Source organism: Pseudorca crassidens, chromosome 13, assembly GCF_039906515.1.
Source record: "Pseudorca crassidens isolate mPseCra1 chromosome 13, mPseCra1.hap1, whole genome shotgun sequence".
NCBI classification, from domain to species: Eukaryota; Metazoa; Chordata; class Mammalia; order Artiodactyla; family Delphinidae; genus Pseudorca; species Pseudorca crassidens.
This window is the reverse complement of record NC_090308.1, coordinates 41796300-41819378: the sequence shown is the minus strand read 5'-3', so window position 1 is coordinate 41819378 and position 23079 is coordinate 41796300. Positions and strand designations below refer to the sequence as shown.

At 41.6% G+C, this 23079-nt stretch overlaps 1 protein-coding gene across 2 annotated transcripts in view; it reads left to right on the top strand.

Annotated features, from left to right (window-relative positions):
* Positions 1-23079, top strand: part of SLC35F1 (solute carrier family 35 member F1) — a 486239-nt gene that overhangs the window by 433495 nt on the left and 29665 nt on the right. For both annotated transcript variants that reach the window (XM_067702264.1, XM_067702263.1), the window contains exons 4-7: positions 823-982; positions 7330-7486; positions 9729-9781; positions 17188-17342. In XM_067702264.1, the coding sequence (XP_067558365.1) occupies positions 823-982; positions 7330-7486; positions 9729-9781; positions 17188-17342 (525 nt within the window). The remainder of the gene's footprint in view (positions 1-822; positions 983-7329; positions 7487-9728; positions 9782-17187; positions 17343-23079) is intronic.

The following is a 23079-nucleotide window of genomic DNA, read 5'->3' as shown; positions in this document are numbered from 1 at the left end:
ACATTCAGATCTCCTGGCTCCTCACACAAGGTCTTCCCATTTCATTATGTTGTCTCGCTGCATGACCGGGACAAACTTTCCACCATCTCTTGGGGCTTCCATTTCAGGTGGAATCTCACTATTTGCACAAAATATATAGGAAATGAAGTCAAAGATTTTTTAAATACTCTGTTCATTCTTTTTTCTCCCTCCTTTTTTTTTTTAACTTTTTTTATACAGTATTTTTAAAGTATTTGTAAACTTTTGAGATTAATATTTGCATTTACATTTAGACCAGTTTTTTTCCTATAAAGAGTGAAATTTCAAAGAGAGATTAAAGTAACTTTTATTGGTAGGGGGGAGAAAGTTCTGGGAGAAATTAAGTGCAACTTTTGCCTAGATTCTAATAATTTATAAACTATTAGAAGACCTCTGCCCCCTCACCTCCCATTCCCAGATCTACTCCCAGAGTGCTGGGACCATCTAAAACGGCTCCGTCTATTCTCCCCACATCTGAGTGTCCCTGTGGAATCGGCCAGGGTGCTGAGGAAGGTGGATGCCAAGCTGCCCTGACACCACAGGGGCAGGAGAAGCTTCACCACCAGCCTGTCTTATTGATTCGCCTTCTCCCCTTCTCTTCACAGCTGGGGGATGTTTAAGTAAAGTTCGTGTGCATTTGTTTCAGAGTCGTTTTAATTGCATCAATTCTGGGTCGACCCAAAAACACAGATCCAGGGGAAATGCCCTTTCTACAGAGCAAGCTTATTTTTCTGACAGTTTCCATTATATGGAAAGTTTCCCTCTGAACTCCCTATTGTTGCTTCCCTCCTTCCCTCCCTGTAGCTCCTGGACTGTTTCGTGATCCCGGTTGTGATTTTGCTCTCCTGGTTCTTCCTGCTGATCCGGTACAAGGCTGTGCATTTCCTCGGCATCATCGTCTGCATCCTGGGAATGGGATGCATGGCGGGCGCAGATGTGCTTGTGGGAAGGCATCAGGGAGCAGGTGAGTCTCCGTGTTCACCGGGTTCCTTGTCTCTGTGGGTGAGACCAAGGCAAGACGTGGAATGTTCACGGTTCATGGTGGAAACAAGGAACCTGGGCTTCCTACTGTCTGTGTCTTAACTCGTGTTTGTTCCCCTACACCTAGGACAGTGGCACATAGGAGGTGTTCATACATGTTTCTTTAGTGAACAAAGGAAGCAAAATACAGCTTTCATGCCCATTCTACAGGAACTCAGAAACATTCAGATGGTGTTTAAAGCTGAGAGTCAGGACCCACTTGGAGGATGTGTTGGGGGTCAAAGCTGCCTGATCCAGACCAGCTGGTTAGAGACGGTGTCAGTGGGTCAGGCCACTCCCGAGCCACAGGGACCTTCCCCACACCCCACCCGCCAACGCCTTCTCTCCCGCGTCAGAGAAAGACTGAGCTTTCAGACTACTGGGTCAAGGTGGGTATACAGGCTTAAGAGTGGATATTTAAACTTTGGAGCCTGGATTAGGAATTCTCGATAATTTTATGAGGGAGAGCTAAGTGCAGTTCTCCTCATGCATGTTTTTTGTTGGTGTATTTGTGGGGAAGTTTTAGGTAACAGTCACAGGTCATTATCTTGTAGACCTACAAATCTTCAAGGTTTACTCATCAAATTGCTATGAATCTTCTGAGGAGCCCTAATCCAGAATGCTTTCCAGAGGACCACATTTAAAGCATTGTAATTCTTTAAAATGTACCAAAAATCCTTGAGTTACAGAGGTTTCGGGGCAAGAAAAAAATGACGTTCTTTGTTAACATCAGGAATAGGATAGAAAGTACCCACTCTTCTTTAGTTTTGGAATTGCCTTTTCTTCTGGGGAATTAGAGATAAAAAGTTAAAATTGGGGCATTTCTCTTTGAGACTAGGTCATAAGAAATACCTGAAATGAAAGTTATTTATATTTTTAAGTTGCACCACAGAACTTTATGACTGAAAGGGACCTTGTTCGGCTCCTTTGTATTTGACACACAGAAACTCCAAGACACAGGGAAGCCAAGTGAGCTGCCCAAGGTCACAGAGCTGAGACTAGAACCCAAGTCTCCTGACCTCCTGGGCAGGCTTCCTTCCCTCTCCCACATTGCTGGGAGCTGAAGATACAACACAGCAAAAGAGAGACAGCCTCTGTCCTCTCCATGTGCTGCCTACACAACGTAGTCAGTCCCCACCACAACAGATGGACTAAAAATACCTATGCCAGCTTTTCCCAAATCCTGTTCTATGAAATAGTGGTTCCATGGGATATTGATATATATTACATGAAAAGGCTAGTTTTTGCTCTATACCCGTCATGATCCCAATATAGATCATCTCTTTGGACCAATCAGACAATATTTTTGTCTGATACCACATGCCCAGTTGTTATAAAGTCATAATTTAATTACACTTTCTCAGCTTTGCTTGAACTGTGTAAATACAGACTAAGCAACTTGTACCCTTATTTATGAAAATTTTGCTTTGCTGAACTCTAGCCATTCACCCTGGCCATCATTTTGTATCCATAGTCAAGGAAGACAATTGTCATTATAAATCTAAATATTTACACCCAACATGTTAAACAAATTTGAATTTATTTCACTAGGTTGTATTCACTAATCCTGTAAAAAATGTTTTCTTGATTTCAATTGAAATGTTAGGAAAGGGGTACTAGTACTATTTAAGAAAAAGAAAGTTAAGTCCATTTGGGAGTCTTTCAAAAGTGATCATTTTTAAAAAGAGTGCAGGGCAGCTGAAACATGCTGGAGTGGTGTTTTATCTGTCCGTGTGAATCTGTTTAAGGCCCACAGCATCTTTCCTGTTGTAACACATGAAGTACCGGTGTTAACAGAATTAAGTTTTATCACTGTTGAGTACCTTCCATGCTCATCTGATGGTGCCTGACTACATGGAATAATGTTCTGACAGCAGCCCAAATTTAGGATCCAAGGGCTCATTTTACAAAATAATGACTGGGCATGCTTTACATCTACAAAAATATTAAATTAGGCAGCAAGTTAAGCTATCTTATAAAATGTCCTGAAAAAAGAAAATAACACACTGATTTTGAGGACAATATAATCTTTGTGTGCATCCCTATCAAAAATGTTCCGTTTGGTACCACTCTTACCGTAGAGTTGGTTCAATTGCATTAATTCGCCAGGGACGGAACTTTTCTAAAATCCTTCAGGCACTCACCAGAACTTTAATCAGGCATTCAGCCCGATTTAAATCGTCATCACTGTAACAGGAAAAGATGACCAACTTAGTCCCTTTTATATTGCTTAGTCCACAGTTCTCCTTAGCTTAGGATTTTGAAAATTCTGTCCTCAAGCACTTTTGATATCAGCCGTGGAGACTCTGCCTTGGAGCCTGTGGAATGGTCTACAAAGTGGGACAGACACAAAAACACTTACATTCCAATTCTATGCTTGTCTCAGGAACAACGAATCATCCACTATAGGTGCTCCCATGCCTTTGAGCTCAGCTGAAAGGAGATGTCTTTTTCCAAGTTTGTCAGTGAAAATTGGTGGGACTAATATGTGCATTCCCTCTTTGCCACCTTCCTCCAGCATTATAAGTCTCCTCTGAGAGACCAGCTCTGCATTTATTGATGCATGGGGGAAAGGCGTGCAATAAAATGGCTCCTGAGAATATGATAGAGGTTGGAGGGTGTAAAAATGACTTAATAAGACCAAAGAGATTTCTCCATGACATTTCTACTTTCCTTGGAAAACTTATAGATATAAAAGGGGAGGTAAGAAAATAATAAGATTAAGATAAAACTCAATTAAAATAGATCCTTATCATAAAATGTATTTCTTGCTCTTCAAAGTATCTTCTTTCTACCATAATACATTTATTGCATCTTATAGTTCACTTATCAAAGATATTAGATAACCATAATGACATTTTCTTTACTACCAGACATAATTTTATATTTATTTCAAAAGAGAGAAAACATTTTCACAGAATTAGATAATTAAACATAATTTTTAAAAGTGACAATTTTATTGGTGCCAGGCACATTCCTGTACATCATCTCATTTAATCCTCCTAATTATGCAAAGAAAGTATTTTCTCATTGTTACAGCTGAAGAAATCAAGGCTCAGGGAAGATAAGAAACATGTGCAAGTACACACCAGTACTAAACGGTGTGGCCTAGATGTGAAATCTTTCTGCTACACCACTTAATACTTATTCTTCCATAATTGTGACTCATGTAAGAAAGGTACCATTGTTCAATTGCAGTAAATTAGGATGAATGACTGTCCCAGATAGGCCAGAATGGAAGGGTTTCCCCAGAAGGGGGACTTTCTGTGCTAAAACCAAGAGAGTCCCAGGAAAACAAAGCAGTTGGTCGTATTTAAAACTCAAAAATATTCAGTGAGTTGGGTTCATTTTCATAAATTGCATTAGCAGTCTTTCAACACTCTAGAATACTATAATTCACCATTTATTCTTGAAATAGTGGTAAGTAATGATTTGAAATAATATTCCCTCTTCTCCTCCCACAACCACACAGACAGAAGTATCCCTCCAAACATGGTGTTTCTAGTACTTCATCAAAAATCCAATAAGGAAAACCAATTCTTGCAAAGCAGTCATGACTGGGTTGTTTAGAACTAAGAAGCAATCCAAAATGAGAAATGGCCAACCCAAACAGACAGGTGGTGATTCAAAGGGAACGATTGATTCACTCTTTTTTAACCACCATTTCCTGAACACTTAATAAGTGCCAGACGCTATGTTAAGCATTTTACATTATTTTGCATTTTTAAATCCTATTAACACTATTTTACGGTATCCTCGCCATAACCTCATTTTAAATTAAGAAAACACAAGTCAGAAAGACTCTATAGCTTGCCCAATGTTTAACAACTAATAAGTGACAGAGATGTGATTAGAACCCATATCTACCTAAATTGAAAGATGTCACCGTTCAAAATCTTTACCATGAGATGTATTAAGACCTGTTCCATTGGCTCAACTCATTTAAACGCTTATTGAGAACTTATAATGTGCCAGGATCTGTGCTAGGGACCGCAGAGAATATAAAGCGAAGTAAGTCACAGTAGGCCCTTCAACCCTACTGTATAAGAAAACAGGAAGGGGAAGACAGGCAAGTTAACAAATAATAGACGTGGAGCAAAGTGCAGTGGGGGCCATACACAGAGACAATGGTGTGAAATTCAGAGGAGAGAAAGAAGGCACTGGGTTGAATGAACTTCTTATAACTTCAAATGTGTACATTTGCCCCAAATTTGCAAATCATTATCACTCACTGTGGTTTCAATCATATGTAAATGACACACTTGCTAGATATAATTTTCCCCGTGAACTTTCAGAGAAATTGACTCTACCATGTCAGATATCTATAGCATTAATAGGGCACGAAACATAGAGTAATATGTTGTAATTTCCAGTCAACTAGATACAAATTGTAGGTACAAAATATTATATCAAACACTGCATTATACAATATGGTTGGATAAAATCATGTCCTAGTTAATTTAACTATATTTAATCATCTAAGATTTCATACATGCTATATGTATAGGTACCCACTTTCAAATGATTTAAAAACTGATAAATACACTTACTAGTAAAATTTTAATAAGTAATATTTAATCACTTTGTTACCGATAACTTAGGAAATACTTCTAAACTTGCAGTTACACAAAATTGTATCATTATTAACAATAATTATCACTGCATTGGTGAAAATTCAAAGTACTTGGGAGTAGATTCCATATAGTCAAAGGCTTAACAGAATAGACCATAATGATATAAATGTGGAGTTTGAAAAATATTGTTGAGACTATTCATTGAAACAGTGTGGCCTCTTTTTAGGACTTTTAAAAGATGGACTGATGTTTCCCTAAGTTCTGTTAAAATAGTTTATTGTAATTTAACTTTCCTGAATCCATTCATATAAAATTAATTTCATGTAACCAAGAATTCTATCGAGCAGCACTTCCACACTTCACTAATACAACAATAATTGATATTCATAATCATGACCCCATGTCATCACAAGATTCTGAAATGGGTCCTTATTGAAAAGTGACTGAATCATGTTCATTATAATTTTATAGTCTTAGTAATGGATACTTTTTACTTTATGGGTTATTCCACAAATGAACTCCTTAAAATTAGAAGCTTTGTCATGATTTTCTAGCTGACACATAAAAAAAGATTCGTCAGGTTGCTCTGTAACAGCAACCTTCATTTCCCTGGAAGACACACCCAGGGACACAGCCATGAGGTCTGGTTCCTTATCAGAGCCTCCTCATGTTCTTGGGCCACCCACTCCGCATGAGCCCCGGGAGGGTTCCCAGACCTCGCAGTTCCAGACTCTCAGCTCCATTCCCTTGAACTCCAGCAAGCTCTCCTGCCTTTCAGGGTTTCTTTTCTCTTTCTGATTCTTACCAGCAGTGGGAAGCTGTCTTAGAAAAAGTGACACTAATTAGAGTAAATGTGTCTCCAGGGGCGACCACAGAGACATGAGTGAAGAGGTCTCTCCCCAAGCCCAGCCCAGATTCTTTTATGTGAAACCTCTTCCTAGAGAATGTGCAGTGCTCCCAACTGTACAGTGAACATCTGGCTCTGCAGTTTTAGGTTGTTCCAGCTAATCTGGAAATCCAAGGCTACTCTAAAGTGGGTCTCTTCCTTAGAATCAGGCTGGAGAGAGAGCCCTCCCAATCCCGCCTTCTTCCGCCCCAGAGCTGCATGTCTGCTGAGTTCCCATGAGCCAACTACACAGGACACAGCTGGAGGCTCCTTGGGTACAAGCCCACCGTGAGGCCACCGGCTGCTGATTCCCACTGTCCTTCCCTAGCTTCACACTTCCTGGAGTGGAAAGAGTTGGCCTAAGTATAGGAAATAGCTAGGTACAGAATTTATGAGATTGGACAGAAACCAAAATTGAATTTAGAACAAATAGATATTTTTATGAAAGAAGAAAACTACTAATGTGATAATGAATTACATATATCTTCACCCTTATGTTACTTACTTTAGGGGAGTTGAAATTTTCAACCCATAATCCCTTTCGCTCAGACAGAAGACATGGGGCTTCATGGAGAGGGTACAACCTAGAAGAAACTGGTCCCTTTCTTAGCTAGGGAAGACTTCTTGTTGCGGACATAGGCAACCTTTTTATATCACAACGTAACTGGAACACACACAAATGGACTTTACTAAATCTCAGTTGGCAAAATACAGAACGTCTATAAAAATGTCAGAAAAGAATAGGCATAGGAAGCTGATTTTGCCGATGCCAAATTCTTGTTAGGAAAATTTTAATAAAGCTTCCTCTTTTTTTTTTTTTTTGGTTCCTAGGGGAAAATAAGCTGGTAGGGGACCTTCTGGTCTTAGGGGGAGCCACACTCTACGGTATCTCTAACGTCTGGGAAGAATACATCATCCGAACCCTGAGCCGAGTGGAATTCCTGGGAATGATTGGACTCTTCGGGGCATTTTTCAGTGGAATTCAGTTGTGAGTAAAAATTAGAAATTCAGGCAGTCGATACTCTTAGAGCTTATTCTTACAATTATTTTTTCATTTGGGGTATGGTTGTTTGCTTTATTTTACAAAAATCGAAGGTAGAAACCTGTCACCAACCTCCCACATGACATCTGAAAAACTCAATATCTTTATGAGTAAATTTCTTCCAAACTAAATGAATTTTTAATGGATGTATTTAATGGACTTTGAAGATAATTTACAAGAATACACGAGAAGTACATTGATTCTCCCAAACCAACCAAGGAGGTTTTACTTAGAGAAACAGACAAACTAAGTGTAAATGCCATGATTTGATGCACTTCCAAAAAGGGGCATTCTGTTTACTACTGACAACCAGTAAACTAGTCTTACTAGTAACGACCACTAGAAAACTCATAGTTTAAATTTTCCTTTTATAAATCTTTTTCTTTTATTGCCCATGGATTTGCACAAGTGAACCATATTTCAAATTCATCTCTTAGGGAATTCCCTGGCATCCCAGTGGTTAGGACTCAGCACTTTCACTGCCATGGCTCGGGTTCAATCCCCGATAGGAGAACTAAGATTCCACAAGCAGTGCGCACGGCCAAAAAAAACCAAACAAAAACGAAAAACAAAAAACAAATTCATCTCTTAGAAATTTAGTGTTTCCATTTTCCTTAAATGAGTGAAGATATAACACAGGCATTCACTAAGCATCAAAAAGTCAGAAACAACAATTTTGCAATAATTCTGGCATTGGAACATATAAGTCATCACTGACTAGGCCTCAGAAGTTGTTGCAAGAATAAATGTCAAACAAAGCATAATTTTCCATCAATAAAGGCCGTGGATTTCAGTTTCACGTAAGAGATAAAGAAGGATAGTGTAACCTCCAGTCTAATTTCAGCAAATCCCTCTCTGCAAAGCAAGTAATTCTGATTTCACCAAATCACTTTCTACAAAGTAAGTTCTTTGTCCTGGGGCAGTGTCTGAAATTATTTATGGAAGCTATTTTGGTATCACTTTAAACTGGTTTTGCAAATAGGCTGTTTCCAAGAATCCTCCAAACTTCGATATCCTGAGATACAGGTGAAAAACTCCATAGCAGACAAGGCAAGGACATGGGAAGACTCTCTAAGAAAGATTTATTTTTGGTTCATTTTGAAAGCATGCTGGCATTTTAAAGTTCCTAAGTTTGGTGCGTCAGCTTGTAAGAGGAAAAGAAATAGCCTAGTTCAACTGTTCCTAACCAGCGTTTTGTAGATGGATGGCTCATTTTATGGATTATTATTCTTGGATCCAAAAAACTATCTTCAGAGATCTCGCACTCATCCGCTTCAGCTGTAGGCCATTAGAGCTGACAGAGCCCTTCAGAAACACTGCTGCCAAAATAGTGGAAGTGGCATATGAGTGTGTTTGGCCAACGGGATACCTTGAGGGCACGCTGAAACCAGAGGGATACCGGTGGAGCCGTGCCCCCTCCCCTCCTGGCTCTCTTCCAGAACAGTGGTTCGCAGAGTGTAGTTCTCTGACCAACAGCGCTGGCACCGCATGAAAACTTGTCAGAAACACACATCCGTGAGCCCCACCCAGATCTACTGAATCAGACTTTCAAGGGATGGGGCCCAGGAAACTGTTTGTTTTTTTGGGTTTTTTTTTTTTGCGGTACGCGGGCCTCTCACCGCTGTGGCCTCTCCCGTTGCGGAGCACAGGCTCCGGACACGCAGGCTCAGCGGCCATGGCTCACGGGCCCAGCCGCTCTGTGGCATGTGGGATCTTCCCGGACCGGGGCACGAACCCGCGTCCCTTTCATCAGCAGGCGGACTCTCAACCACTGCGCCACCTGGGGAGACCAGGAAACTGTTTTAACGTGCTCTCCAGGTGGTGGTTTTATACATTTAAGTTTAAGAACCACTGCCCTGAAGAGTGCTCAATCAGAAAACTGATTAAACCTGCAACCTCGCCATATACTTTTGAGAAAGCACCTAAACAAGAAGCAGCAAAGGCTAGAGGCAGACTGGGTGAGAAGGACTGCGGAGGGTCTGTGCTCCACCATGCCCACTGGCTCACTCACCAAACAAGATCCTGCAGGGATAAACCTTGGGCTGGGCTGCCTAATGAGACTTGCCTCTGCATGATCCAGAGTAATTTTTGAAATTCAATTGATTGCTTCATGATTTGTATAAATCTGGTAAGTGAAAAAAGAAGTAGGACGCGTTGCTTATCAGGTGTGCTTTCTTTCAATTCGCAGAGCTATAATGGAGCACAAGGAGCTGTTGAAGGTGCCCTGGGATTGGCAAATAGGTAAGGCCTTTGCTCACCTAAGATGCTGTTTTTAGTAAACCTGAGAAATAACGTATGGAGAGTGACGTTGGTGGCGGTGAGGCACAAACAAGGGAAGGACTTAGACTGCAAGGGACAAAAGAAAAGGAAACCCCCTTGTCACTTTAGGGATTCGTACACACTAGAAGAGACTGAACTGTATGATTCATAATGTTTCTTAATTAAGCCTCTGCCCATTATCATCACCAAGATGCCATTAGGGTAGACACAGAAGTATGTTATTAGGTTAAAGACCAACTGGAAAGAAAAAATGCCCCGAGGCAGTGGTGGGACACAAATGAGAGCAATTTGCTCCAGCTGAGAAACACCAAACTGACGTGATCATTAAAAAGTGGCACTTTAGTAAAGGAAAAAATCTGAACTTAACAAAAAGGCACAAAAGAAAACAAGGTAATGGGCATTCTGAACCAATAAAAACCTTTTCAGAAGGGAGCAGTTTGTACAAAAGACGTGGTTAATTGATCTGGACTTGGTGGAAAATACCAGACAGACTTTGAGCTACTTAATAGTCAGCCAGGGCATCTAGATGCCACCTGTTTCTAAAGTCACTTTTCTCTAAAAAAAATTTAGGACAAGGATTTAAGATCCCAGGTGATGCTCTAATAATGATCACTCAGCCAGCCCTAGACGTGACTGACCTACCCTCAGCCCTGAAATCCCCTCAGTGTCTATACCGAGACGCCTGGGTTCCCGCAGTGAGCACAGAGCCTGGCTTATGGGTATGCTTGGGAAGTGTGTGCCCGGGTGAAAGTACAGGTGATTCCCCACTCTGACGCTGGCCGTTTGAGCCATCTCCAGCTTATATGAGCTTTCATGGAACTGACAGCTTCAGTCAAATTCTGCTTCTCCGAACAAGGACAACAGTGACATAAAGCTCCCTGCACTACTTTACCTACCCTTGACCCTGAAGCCTCCAGGGTTGACTTGCTGCTGACAGAATTGCCCCTGAAGGCACACCGGGTGCTACAGAATTACGCACAACTGCCCCTGGGGTTATCTCTAGTGACTTCAAGGGCTCCCCAGCCCTTATGTCTGTCACAGAGTCCTGCCGTTTAATTTCTCCCGAGTTGATACAATTAAATGGAAATCAATAGAAAGAAGGGATTGTAGGGAGGAGAGGAAGGCGGCTGGGAAAGGAAGCCAGCTGCAGGTTATAACTGCATTGGCCTTTGTGATTCTCAGAGCCAGGATGTTACCTGTGCTTGGTAACACTTCACATGCAGTGGTCCATGAGTATAAATTAATTTTATATTAATAGTAGTAGCACTAATAAAAAATAATTTGTCCTCTAATTATGTGGATGTCACGTGCATGTCCACCAAGGTTCTGTTATAATTCAGCGTTAGTTGAATATGTCATCAAAAGGTAGTTTTATTCTGAGCCCTCGTATTGCCATTAAAATGTCAATCTCCTGTGGTCCAAGATGATGAAGGGAACGCATCATAAAACCATTCGTTTAATTTCTGACTGGAAATGAGGCTCAGATGGTCTAGAAAAGGAACCAAATCTTCATCTTTTCTTTCTGAAGCACGGGTACGGGTTGAGTGTTTTTACACCATGGCCATCTTTGTCCTCCTACCTCATCCTGACCTACTACAATGTTCTACTGCTTGGTTCAGTTCTAGGCACATAAAATTCAGTGAATAAATGTTTATTAAGTGAGCAGATGAATGACAAGCAAAGGAGACGGGCTGTCCTGCCCTTTCTCATCTTACAAAAATATAGACAAAAGGGAAGCGGTAGAGACAGGGCAGGAGGCTTAGGCTTGGCATTGCCCTTTCTTTCTGGGAAACCAGGAGATGGTATAGCAGCTACTGGAACTCATGGACCCTAGAGGCAAGGAGACATCAAGGGGATCAGCCTCCCATCAAGGCCTCCCCATGCTTCATGGGAAATCACCCAAGCTCTGATCACTGTGTCCTGGTGGAGCGCTCCCAGCGTCTTAGTTAAGAGACCAAAATCCAAGACTATGTCTCCCAGTATCTGTCGATGCGTTTCTCTCCCTTCCCTCTCTCCACATCAGTAATCCCCATCATATAGTCTCTTGGACAGCTCCTATGGTTGCCATTTTATCAAAGTAAAAAGATTTTTTTTCAATGGAGCAAGTGGGGTGATAAACGTGTTTCATATCTTCTGGATTTGGAAAGCATTTTTTTTAACAGATTCTGTTATTTTCTAATAATATTGGCCAATTGCAAGATGCAAAGAGTAGTTAAAAGCAAGAAGATAACATTCATTTATTGATGCTGTTTGTTTTTATATCTTTGTTTTACTCTACTGAACAGAACGACTGGGTCTGGTTATGTAATCATGACACTCAAGTGAAATGTAGGACCTAACAGAGCTAAAATGTCCTCCTGTGGAGCAGGTGGACAGATTAGACAGAAATCTAATAACTAGCTTAAGCGTTCCCTTTATCCAATTTTGCCATATTGTGTTGAAGGACGTGTGAACAAGTGTTAGCTGACGTGCAAGTCCAGTGTCAGAGGAAGGAAAAGTGTGCGTGGGGTCAGCCAACGCCAGTCCGTGGTGTGCTGGGGCCTCACTTTTCTTGCCGTGGGTGATGCTTTCCTTGGTTTTGATTTTGGTTTTGTCCTAGAGGCCAAAACAAGAGATTTGACCTTTCCCTGAAGATGCAGTAATGAGACCACAGAGCAGGAAAGACCTTAAAGATCATTACGAATACAGCCTTTCTTTTTACCGATGCCGAACTGGAGGCCTGGGGAACGGAGGCTGCTTCTCTGGGCTCATGGCTGCCTGTGGTGGGACTAATTTGCACTCTGAGTCATCCCCCCATCCTGGTGCCTTAGTGCATATGTCCTGAGAAACCATCTTACCTTGCCTTTATTTTTAAGAATTAAAAATAAGGTTTTAAAAATCTAGTCAAAGGGAAGTAAAAGAACATCAGTGACACCAGTGGGATCCCAAAGAAAGTGATGAGATAAAATATATGCAGCATACACCGACACGTACTATATACATCCATCATATATAAGCATATATAGCACATATCACATGATGTATCATGTATATATGATGTGTTGTGTATATATCATATATAAAATGAGATGCTCGTTACCGTCAAATAGGATGCCTCATCCAAGCCCCATTTCTCTTCATAATAATTAGACAACATAGGTTGGTAGTATGTGCTCAGAATTTAAATTCAGGCAGCCTGAGTGACCTGAGGGCAAGCTACTCAACCTCTATAAGCTTGTCTTCTGCCTGTTTGCTCACAGATCTGTTTCTTACCGTTACTCTGCTCTGCATTGCAGAGGCTGACAGCTGACTCATGCAAAATAAACAATGCTTCCCAGCTGCTTTGGTAACTGGCTTTCAGTTAGATTTGGCCAATGGGAAGCAGTAGAAGGGGACTGGAGGGTGGGAGGAAGAAAGGAACCACGGTGTGTCTCCTTCTTTTAGGTCAGGTCTCTAGAAATGACTGAGTGTCCTCTGATTATTCCTCTGCTGGGCTTCCCTGACTTCTGACCTCTGGTAACATGGCCTCCTCCCTGGATCCCTCTGGCTCCAGGGGTGTGAATAATTGACCGCTATTGCTAATGTCTGGGTTGCCTCACCATCCCTGTTTCCCCATCACCCGTTCAAACACCTTTTTAACTTGTGCCGCATATTATATTTCCTCTTTTGAACATGGTATGGACTGTGTTTTTTGACTGATACACTATAAGCCGATTTCCTCACGTGGGTAAAGAGGATAGCAATGGCAGCAATGGCATTACACTGTTGTGGAGATTAACTAATGGACATAAAGTACATGACACGTAGCAAGTGCTCCATCAGTATTAGCTGGTAGGATTCTTTCCAATTTCTTTAGCTTAAATCTCTTTAGTACGTGAGGACAAGAGCTACCAAATTCTGTCTTTAGTGAGAGGGAAAACATTTCAAAGAAGAAATGGTTATACATATACTTTGTAAATGTAGTTATTGCACCCGTCATGTGGTTGTCAGTCAAAAAGTAATTCAGTCCGTTCGTTGGATCATGTCAGTCGATTGTTTGAAAACCCCACATGCACAGCAAGTTGGGCCTTCAGATGCATCACTTACGTCCATTAACTAGCTAATGTCCATCTAAGAACGACAAATCAGTAAATTGCAGCGATACTGCATTTCCACTCTCCACTTCATCATGTGTTCATTTGGCTGACCATGCTTTGCTCACAAAACAGGATATTCACACACAAAAACATTGGTTGACCCAGCAAAGTGATTAACTATGATGGTGTATATATTTCACTCCTATCCCTCTAAATTTAATTTCTGCAGTTTTTAAGAACAGGTCTAGAGTGGTTAAGCTTGGAGCATCTCAAGGTAGCCTGATGAGTAGAGTGAAACTCTGCTGCGTATCTATTTTCTTACACCCCTTGGCTCACCAATTTGCTTGTAAAGTCACACCTCTTCTCTGAGCTGCCAATTGTATATCCACTCGCTGCTGGACAGATTCTTTTGGATGATGCGTAAGCATCTAACACCTAACGTGTTCAAAATAGAGCTTTTCTGCGTCCCCTGCATCGGCAGGCGGACTCTCAGTCACTGCACCACCAGAGAAGCCCAGTAAATGGCATCTTGATTCACCCAGTTTCTAAATTAGCCAGAGCCCATGTGAACCCATAGGTGTCTTTGACGCTGTCCTTTTCCTCACTACCCACATCCAGTCTACCAGCAGGGCGTGTTGAGTCTTCACAGACCAGCCACTTCCCTTCATCTCCACTGCCACTCCCAGCAAAGCCACCAGCATCTCTTGCCTGGACTGAGACCCTGCACTCCTCACTGGTCTCCTCCGTGCTTTTCTCCTAAATAGTAACCAAAGTCATCTTTTAGAAATGTAGATCAGACGGTAGCCACCTGCTATAAACTCCTCAGTGGCTTCCCGTTACAACTAGAATAAGATCGATTTCTTTCTAAGACCTACAAAGCCCCATGTAATCCAGCCCCTGCCTAATTTTCCAACCTCCTCTCTTATCACTGCCTCACTCTGTTCATCCTGCTCAGATATTCTGGCCTCTGGCAGCTCCTGGAACCCATCAGGGTCTTTTCCTTTGTAGGTCCTCCTGCCTAAATTATTTTTCCCCTGGCAACCTCCTTTAGTCCTTCAGCATTCAAGGTGAGTGCCACCTCCACCCCTCCTAAAGCAAGCCCGCCGTCATTCCTCATAGCAACCCTTTTCTTCCTTCATAGTGCTAATACCAACTCTAAGCTTCCTGTCTGTCCTGTTTTCCATTGTATTGCTAACCCATAGCAGAGTCCCTAGAGCATAGTAGGTACTCAGTGAATACATGGGTGAATAATTGAGTGAATATAAAACATCAGCTCTCACATGTGAGAGTCCATAGTGTGCTAGGTAAGGTGATGGGAGGGTAGGATTGTGGAACTTCCTAGCCCAGTCACGTATAATTGAAAAAAAAAAAAAACAAATTTAAGGCTCTGGTTCCTGGACTATGTTCTGGTCAAGTTTGATTACTTTTAGTGGATTAATTTAGGATATATTTTATCCCTAGTCTGTTCATCTCAGATTCCTTAAAGGAATACTGAATTAATTTTTATGTCTTCATGTATTAATCATAGGTTATTTAATATTGCATTTTTAGTAACTTGGTTTAAAGGAAAATGAATTATAAGTAGCATGAAACCCAAGTACAGGAAAATTGAACATTTTTAGAGAATTAAAACTTTGATGGAGAGCCAAAAGCCATCTGACATTACTATGATAGAATATCCACGAGAGGACTTGTATAATTTACTGAACGAGAAAAGTGATTATTCCAGTTTCCTCTTAGGGCATTTCCACCACACTAGAGGGGGCTGTTGTACTGAGTTTGCTTACTTAGTGTTCAAAATAAAATTCTTATATAGACTTGGCATGGCTTTCCTTAAACTTTCCTTAAATATCAGAAACATATAGAATAATGATTCATGCCCTGAAATGCTTTTCATACGGGAAAACCAAATTTCTCTATGGAGGGATCCCTATTCTTCTCAGTCACAGGGACTGGATGTCTAGTACCTACCAAACCCTCCAAAATTCATAGGACTCAAGAGAAGTAATCTGCCCACAGCCTAAAGCAGACACATGTAATCAAGGTTCCTTTGGAAATGTTGGATATTTTATTATATAAAAATGCCCAGGGCTTCCCTGGTGGCGCAGTGGTTGAGAGTCCGCCTGCCGATGCAGGGGACACGGGTTCGTGCCCCCGTCCGGGAAGATCCCACATGCCGCGGAGGGGCTGGGCCCGTGAGCCATGGCCGCTGAGCCTCTGCGTCCGGAGCCTGTGCTCCGCAACGGGAGAGGCCACAACAGTGAGAGGCCCGCGTACCGCAAAAAAAAAAAAAAAAAAAAAAAATGCCCAGAGATCCACTGAATCGTGTTACTTATGCTTGTTCTATGCCTTATTCTTTCAAGGTAGAGAAATGAGCATAATTTTTCTACATTTGTGTTGCATCAACATCTAGGAAGTGATGAACCAAACTCTAGATTTAGCCATAATCTTCTGTTTGGGACTCAACAAAATTATGTACTTATGGAATTAGTATTAACAATTGTGTATCTCGTTATAATGAGAGAGAGAGAGAGAATTTCAGAGGATGAGGGACTGATCACATAGCATTCTAAGGGCATTTTTTTCTTCTTTTTTATCTTTCTGTTTTGCAAAACTTCGTTCTTTGATGGTCTACAAAGCATTTACCTATCTATTTCTAAAACAGCAGAGCCTGCATGTGAGAGCCCACGGTATGCTAGGAAGAGTGATGGTGGAATAGGACTCTGGTGTTGGTGGTAGGGCTGAGCAGGATTCACAAATCTGGAAGAAACTGACAGATCATCTTGTGTCAAAGCAATGAAGTGATTTGCCCAAGGTCACACAGTTAGGACTTCAGTGCAGTACTCGGACTTAGTGCACATCTCTTTGTCATGTAAGCCCTTCCATTTTAAGGACTGTGTAGTTATTCACCGTTGTGAGCAATACATGACACCAAGTAGTTTTGTTCCTATGTTGCAAATAAAAAAGAAATGAAAAAAGTTTTAAAAGACATGGGTACTAGAAACTACTTACAGTGCAACCAGAAATAGAATTTAGAAAACCTGACCCTATATTCTGACTGTAGCCACTAAGAGGTACTCCTTCCCGGAAGAAGCAAAACATCATATATGTGTGAGAAGCACGTGGTTTTTGTTCCACGTGCAGATTTTCACTTTTTATTTTATGTTTTAGCTATGTATTACCCAATAATAAACATCCGTTAATAGAGTGAAAGATAAGTCAGGGGCACCATTCCCCTTCCTTCACCCACTGTGGATCCACAGAGGCCCTGGAGGAGGCTGTGACGTCGCCTCTCTTTCCTCTCCCCATCAGGACTGCTGTACGTCGGCTTTAGTGCCTGCATGTTTGGTCTCTACAGCTTCATGCCAGTGGTCATAAAGAAAACCAGCGCCACTTCGGTCAACCTCTCCCTGCTCACCGCAGATCTATACAGCTTGTTCTGTGGATTGTTTCTCTTCCACTACAAGGTAAGTGGAGTCAGCGCTCCTTTCTGAAGATGATACTTTGTAGGAAGGAATGCATATAGGTAGGAATACTCTGCTGTGGAATTGTCCCAATTTTGTGATTTTGCATTGAGAAGCAGGAATGTACCTCTGTGTGCTAACCCCCATGACCTGGGTATTCACATTCCAACTATAAGACTGAAGCAACATTTTGTCATAAGAGACTAGTCACTGCAGACATTTGATAGTGAAAGATAAGAAACAGCTCTAGAGGGAAAGGCTTTCAAATAATGGGGGACAGTTTTTCTGACATCATTCACCCCAGAAGCTACTCTTTTTCCAGCCTAAAACTAGGGAGACTTGTACAATTCTCAAGCTATAACTGCCGAATGGTTTCTGCCAAAGGCACCAGAAGAGTGTATTCTCATTGGAGAAAAGACACAGTTCCTGCAGTTTCTGTTTTGCATGGATTTTTATAGCAAATGTGAATGGAAAATGCTAATGTATTCAAAATAGTTTTTATTATATCAGCCCTAAAGAAGAAACTATTCAGTACAAAGATGGCAATCTCTTCAAGTGTAAGACTCTACCCACATCCTCACCCAAGGCAGGCATGACATTGGTTATGGCCCACTGAGGTGTGCTATGAGAGGCTGTTTTTTAAACACTGCACTCACTGATTCATTAACAATTGACTAGAGTTGGTATGTAAGAGACCCGCTTGCCATTCCTTAACTAGTCCTATAAGATAAGGGTCAGTGGGGACTGTGAAAAAGGACAAGTAAGGGATACCCAAACAGATAAGACCGAATTAGGACAGGCCAAAGAAGAAGAGACAGAAGAACAGAGGCGCTGCTCTGGGCCACTTCTAGCCAAGTGCTTCACCAGCAGTATTACAGGTAATGTCATCATCTCACGGATGTGGCCAGTTGATAGGGCATCTTGGTGGGCAGGGCATGTTCCACCAGGTCACACTGGGTTTGGAGGTTCCCGGAGAATTGCTGAGCTGGAGGGAGTAAGTACTTGAGATGATGAGCAGAGGCCAAGCGGCAGAAGTGAATGGTCAGAAATATTACTGTGCTAAGCCAGAATCATAGCCAAGAAACAGACCGAGAAGAGCAGACACGGGCGGAAAAGAGGTCGCCAACGAGGTTGGCAGCTGGGAGGACCAGAAACAGACCTGGGAGATGAGAGGTGACGAAAGCAACCGTGGCAGCAGATAGGGGTAAAATGCTGAGTCCCTGTTTTACGTGGAAACTTCTGCCAAGCGTGGTGGCAAAAATGGCAGCTGAAAGAAATTGTCTATTGCTGGACAGCAGTTGTACATTGTTGGTAATTTGTTTTGTCTAGTTGGTACAATCTGTTTCCTGAGTGCACCCTGGTCCTCATAAGGGTGAAAAGTAAAGTCTCAGCGTGTTCCCCACATTGCTCCCCACCAGTGTTAGGAGGACCACCTTCCCTCAGAATCCCCCTCCAAACACACCCGATTCTTTTCCAGAGCCCTGGGGACTGCTCAGCCGGGGTCTCATCCGTATAGCACAGTAGCTGCATTTTTCTGTCTCTCCTCTACAGCTAAGCATCCGCATCTGTTGTGGATGAGTTCTGTTCTCAGCACTTCCTCCTGTAATTGTCTTTGTAAGGTCCAACTAGAAGAATCCCTTTAATTGTCCTTGAGGAAAGATGACTGAAACCTATGGTTTTGATGAAGGACTACGGTCACTTCTTGGGCAGTCCTGATCCAGTTCGGCTCTCAGCATCCTCCATAGCAGTGTTCTGGAAAGTCTGCTTTCACCAGGGGTACTTGCTAAAAATGCAGATTCCCGGGCCACACCCCTGAGCCACAGAATCAGCATCTGGGGATGCACCTGGGGGAGTCTGCTCCTCCGTGAGGCTGATGTTCTCTGAATTTGAGAACAAATACCTGAAAAGGGGTCCCTGAGCAGCGCTTGTTCATATTTGAGTCTGTCACTCCTCGTACTTCCACTGACTTTTGGTTAGACCTGGGGCTCTCTACATAAACAAGCATCAGAAACTGGGAAGCTGATGAACCAGGTAAATTCTAATTCTCCCAAATTCATCTTCTTCTCTCATCATTTGTATGTTACTGCTAACTTAGGATAAGTAACTTTGGGGAGGAGGAAACCGTGTAGTACCCTGTCATCGTGCCATCAGAAGGGAACCTGTGTTATCCGAAAATTACATTCCTGTACTCACCTATTTGGAGGTGTCATAGATGTTTTTTAATTCTTAAAGCAATGCTTTTCGCTATACATTTCACTGTTCAAGCAATGCTTTTCACTGTTACCATTTAACAGATAAATTTCCTTAAGGTAAGAAAACACAATAGGTGTTTTCTCTAGTTAAAATTAATTCCTATTGTCTTTCTTTAAATCAAAGTTTCAAGATAATTGTAGATACACATGCAGTTTTAAGAAATATACAGAGTTCCCATTTACCCTTTACCTAGTTTCCCCCATTGGTGACGTCTTGCAAACCTGTGGTATAATATCAGGATTTTAACATCGACACAGTTAACATGCAGAATATTTCCATCCCTACATGGGTTGTTCTTGTTGCCTTTTTATAGCCAGGCTTACTTGTCTCTCACCCACCTCCTTAACCCCTTGAAACCACTAATTTATTCTCCATTTCTCTAAATTTGTCACTTCCACGTAAATGGAATTATACAGTATGTAACCTTTTGGGATCGACATTTTTCACAGCATAGTTTCTCAGCGTAATTCTCTGGAGATTCATCCATATTGTTTTATATACTAGTAGCTCCTTTTTTATTGCTGAGTACTATTCCACAGTATGGATGTACCACGATTTATTTAACCACGCACTCAGTGAAGGACTCTGGGTTGTTTCTGTTTGAGCCTATTACATGTAAAACTGTCATGAACATTCATGTACACGTTCTTGTGTGAACAGATTTTTCATTTCTCTGAAATAAACAACCAAGAGTACAATTGCTGGGCTTATGGTTATAGCATGTTTAGTTTTATAAGAAACTTCCAAAATGTTTTCTTGAGTGACCTGTTATCTTTTGTTACAAAGAAATACATATCAATTGTGAGAAAGTCAGAAAATACAGATAATTATTGTTATACATTGGTACCATTTACAGGGCATATTACTTTTGTAGTGCACATATTTGCAGTTCATATATATTTTAAAATTTAATTACACCATGCATACTGCTTTGTTACATGCTTTATTTAAACTTAGCATGTAGGGACTTCCCTGGCTGTCCAGTGGTTAAGACTTCGCCTTCCAATGAAGGGGGTGTGGGTTCGATCCCTGGTCAGGAAGCTAAGATCCCACATGCCTCACAGCCGAAAAACCAAAACATAAAACAGAAGCAATATTGTAACAAATTCAATGAAGACTTTAAAAATGGTCCACATCAAAAAAAAAATCTTTAAAAAATTAATAAATAAATAAACTTAGCATGTATATATTTCCTTGTCTTTGCGGAGCACAGGCTCCGGACGCACAGGCTCAGTGGCCATAGCTCACGGGCCCAGCCGCTCTGCGGCATGTGGGATCTTCCCGGACCGGGGCACGAACCCGTGTCCCCTGCATCGGCAGGTGGACTCTCAACCACTGCGCCACCAGGGAAGCCCTGGGCATTAGATTTTTAAAGACTCCCCGGTTGACCCTAGTGTGCAGCCAGAATTGAGTCATTGGTTCAGGCAATTTATGTGGCTGCAAGCAGGTGGCACTAGGACCAAAGGGTGAAGGTTATAAGATTATAGTGAAATAGAAAGAAACCTTGTTAGCAATTAGTCATCCGAAAGTGGACTAGACTGTCTTGGGGGTTCCCCTCACTGGAGGAAGCTGGGCAAGAATGTGAGAGGGATAACGGAGAGGGGACTCACACTTCAGTACTGACGATTAACCCGTGACCTGATCTTATTTGGTTTTACTACAGTCTGCAGTCAGAGTTTACCTTTCACCTAATCATGATGTCTTTAAACAACCTTCTGGTCTGGTTATAAATATCTACAAGTCGAGAGAGAAGGGCTGTTTGCTCACAGATGTTGCTTACTCAGGCAGAACTAAATGATTAAATGAAGCTCTCCTGCCCAACATTGATTATTTGCTTTTTCTCACCTTCCGTCCTTGGAAAAAATCCATTCCTTTCCCCACCCATCAGTCCACTGTCTGCAGCTTCTCTACCTCTTGTGCTGACTGAGCAATAAAGCCCCACATCCCAGGGAAGCAAAAGACCTAATTCTGAAGTGGACTATCTACGTGGTATAGTGCTCTTGCAAACTCTAGTTTTACAAGACTTTTGAGAAGTGGTCATATATTTCTGTTCTTTAGTACCTAACAGCACTATTGAATCCAGAACAGTAAATCTATAGCAATCCATGGAAATTACAGGAGATGAGCTTTACTGGGCCTCAGAGACCCCTTAAAACCAAGCCCAGGAAGAGATTCAGATAGGAAGTTTTCAAGTTGATGGTGTGTTGGCTTTTCAAGGTCAAAGCTTGACCAGTTATGAACTCTATCCCCTTGTTTATTGAACACAAGGACACTTTTGAAATTGAAAGGGTATGGGTTTCCTGTGGCTACTGTAACAAATTACCATGTACTTAATAGTTAAAAACAACACAGATTTATTACCTTAGGGTATTGGAGATCGGAAGTCTCACTTGGTTAAAATCAAGTGTTAGCAGAGCGGGGTGGCTTCTGGAGGCTCTAGGGGAGAAACTGTTTCCTTGCCCTTTCCAGCTTCTGGAGGCTGCTTGCTTCCTTGGCTCGTGGCCCCTTCTTCCATCTTCAAAGCCAGCAGTAGAGCATCTTTAAATCTGACTGCCATTCCTGCTTCCCTTGTAAGGACTCATGTGATTACATTGGGCCCACCCAGATAACCCAGGATAATCTCACCATCTCAAAATGCAATGCGTAACTTAATCACATCTGCAGAGTTCCTTTTACCATGTAAGGTAACATATTCACAGCTTCCAGGGATTAGGGTGTGAACATTTTGAGGACGCCATCATTCTGCCAACTACAGGAGACCCATTAATAATTTACACCAACACAAATAAGGGTAATGTCTCCAAGCCGGACCAACTGGGACATGTGGATGTGCTCTTCAGAAGCCAAATCTGGGCAATGAAGGTACTCTCCACTTACACACACTGGGATCTGTTGAATTTCCCAACTGCTTTTTAAAGTAGTTATGTTACCTGCTAATCTGTCACTTTAACAAAGAAAACACTAAGTCAGGTGGTGAGAAGATGAATTGGGGTGAGAAGACTACTTCAGTGTCTGCTGTGTGAAGCATGAATTCAGCAGTCTGCTGTGGCAAAAAGAGCATGTTCTGCAAAGTCAAAGGAGCCTAGATTGAGTTTGTGGCTTCTGTTTACTGTTTAAGGGCTTTGAACCAGCTATTTATTCTCGTCCAACTTCAAGGTGATTAGACTTGCCTTAGGGAGTTTTTGAAGGGATTATGTAATTTTTGAAAGGTGACCAATGGTGATGCATTTCTCTGATTGAATGTATGGTTCAGGATTAGTAATCCCTATCTCATTCCATTTTTAAGATGTTACTCTTATTTTCAGATTTTGTAACTGGATGTGTAGCTTTTAACAGTTTTGTTAGAGATTTCTCTTATTCCTTATTTGAAAAGGCAAAACTGGGGTTTCATGCATAAAAATTTAGAAAATATTGTATCAGTCATTTTTAGCTGAATTCCTTGATTATTAGATTGCTTATAATAGAATTTTTAGGTGATAGCCATAAA